Here is a 2,500-nt window from a genome sequence, read left to right on the forward strand (position 1 = left end):
GAATTGTATAGAAAAAATATGAAAGGATTAAACAGAAAGAACATAAGAATGTAAGATGAATTTGAAGATACCATCATGCTTACACGTGGCAGTCCCTGTACGAAACATACCAATCTAGTTCCGCTTATCATCCCCATCCATATAAGAACAACGGAAGCTACTGCAATATTCAAAGGTATGTTTTCATAGGCGATAGTTTAACAAAAATTCTGCATCATACGTGTGTATGTGTGTGTGTGTGTGTGTGTCCAACCATCTCGTCTCCCAGTCCTTCCCGGAACGGTTGGGTCACCTCAGGATCCCTGTGTTCTGTCAGGTTTGAGAGGGTTTAGTCATCTTATATGAGTGTTTTTCCCTATCCTGATTTTTGTATGTAGTATTGAAGATCAGAAGATACTCACTAGTCACACTTCATTTCCAGTGTCTTTGCGTTTCCAATTAGCAACGTCTTCTTAACAGACTTATTGACTGATTGACTGTCTGACCGACCAGCTATATGAATGACTGAGTAACTGACTGACTGAATTTTTAGTTTATTCAACAGGCTGTATTGGATGTTATTAGCGTCCTCAATGGTGTTTCATATGAATTCCGCATCATGAATGAAAAAAAAAAACACATGGAAACCCAGCTGATCATCTCCGTGGTTTCAGAAAAATAATTTTTCTAAGAGAAGGCGAAGTGTTCAAGGATCCATGCCTTATCTTGAGTCCTCTGATCTTTTAGCAATCTCCGTACGAAACCAAGGGACAATCAGTAAATGTGAAACGTTTCTGCACCGCACCGTCAGTACTTTAAAAAAATTCTAGTTAAAGTGACACAGGTTTTTAAGGTGGTTCTTATGGTTCCAGTGGCAAATTGACAACGTTTTTACATTATCATTAGAAGAAACACTCTTGAGAACTCGGCTAATCATCTATGTGACTTTTGAAAACAGTCGTGATGGGAGAGCAAAGCGCTTTTGAATACGATGTCAGATGACCTATGGAGGGAACACAGTAAACAGAATGGAGGTCAGTGTGGAAGGTTACTCAACTAGTGACCATGACTGTACTAGATATCAGTAGTCAATAGTTGCGTATGCCGGAGAGCGTATGAATGTTTCCCACCCCATACTCTAAACTATTACAGTAAATGTATGTGTTTTGGAATCTAATAGCATATCACATTTATTTTACTGGAGCATACAGACACATGGATCTTTTTGGTATTTGTTTTAACTTTATTATGAGATCAGCTTGTTTTATGGTCTTGCTGTTGGATAAAAATAGACCTAACTGTTTTTCTTGGAGAAGGGGACCAGAGTGGGGGACCAAATGGTTGTCCCTCCCCGCCACGCCCCACCTCTCAGCTACTGCGTCATGTCTCAGTCGCTGCTGTCATCAGATCCCAAGACTACTTCGGGAGTGCGCCAGGGGATGTTTTGAGTTGACATATAAGAACATCATGATAAAACACGGGAAACTGCAAAAAGTAGTCAGGTCTACATGTGGCAGTCCTATGAAACATGCCTACCTATTTCCACGTATAAGTCTTATCCATAAATTTGTCTAATTTTGCCACTAATGACTGGACACTAACAACCTGATTACTTAATCTATTTCATTCGCTCATCTCTCTGTTTGAGACCTAGTTCCTTTTTTTCTCCTTTTTTTTCTAATCGAATTCAAACAAACAAACTTTTTTTCCTTCCTCTCCTGACCATGAGAATTTTACTGTCTATTTCTTTATACCACTTGAGGACCTCTATCAGATCCCATTCCAGCCAGTATGAGTTTCAGTGGACACGAAGAACCTTTCTTTCAACTGGGCGGTGCAGTGACTCTCCGCCAATGCTGCATAATCACTTAATCAGTTTGGCCGCAGATGATTTTTTATGTAGCTCACGCCAGTGCTGGTAAATTTCACTTTCACTTGAAGCTTAGAGAAACTTACCCAGGTGTTCATATTGATGTTGCGATTTACTGGTGCTGCTGTTTTTGTTCCCCCTACTATAGCTATAGTCTCTGCTGTAGCTATAGTGTTGATGCTGCTGTAAGACGCAATATACTGGAGTTACACAGAGGGACCCTTTGAGGAGTGGTGCAGCGTAGAGGAGGGTTGTTGTGTCCTGCTGAGGGTCACTTCTTACACTGGTGAGAGGTGCGGTTCTGGAGGGACGGCAGGATAGCTAGGCACGGATCTCAACGTACCAACACACACACTCACACACGTAAAGGTGGAAATACAGGTAGATACAACGCGCGGGGAGGGTGGCGCATGAATGGGGCTGGCTTGCTGGCTGGCTGGCTGGCTGGCGAGAGACGAGGAAGGCGGTAGAAAATGGTCCGAGAGTGAAAGTTAACCTCAAAAGTGTGACGTCATGTTCAGGTGCCACGTGCGATCCCTGGAAGCCACACTCGCTCGCCACTCACCTGCGCGCTCCGTCATTCTTCCCCACCAATTTCGCTGAGACAAGTTAGGCGCAGTTTGTTAGTTTTTATTTATTTATTCATTTACT

At 42.4% G+C, this 2,500-nt stretch overlaps 2 protein-coding genes across 3 annotated transcripts in view; one reads left to right on the forward strand and one right to left on the reverse strand.

Annotated features, from left to right (window-relative positions):
• LOC123515105 overlaps positions 1–2,310 on the reverse strand; it is a 13,085-nt gene extending 10,775 nt beyond the window's left edge. The window contains exon 1 of the mRNA XM_045273544.1: positions 1,936–2,310. Coding sequence (XP_045129479.1) covers positions 1,936–1,947 — 12 coding nt within the window. The 5' untranslated portion in view covers positions 1,948–2,310. The remainder of the gene's footprint in view (positions 1–1,935) is intronic.
• The window catches only part of LOC123515103 (alpha-1,3-mannosyl-glycoprotein 2-beta-N-acetylglucosaminyltransferase-like), a 75,545-nt gene that overhangs the window by 3,241 nt on the left and 69,804 nt on the right, over positions 1–2,500 (forward strand). The window lies entirely within an intron of this gene.

This window comes from Portunus trituberculatus, chromosome 38, assembly GCF_017591435.1.
Source record: "Portunus trituberculatus isolate SZX2019 chromosome 38, ASM1759143v1, whole genome shotgun sequence".
NCBI lineage: Eukaryota > Metazoa > Arthropoda > Malacostraca > Decapoda > Portunidae > Portunus > Portunus trituberculatus.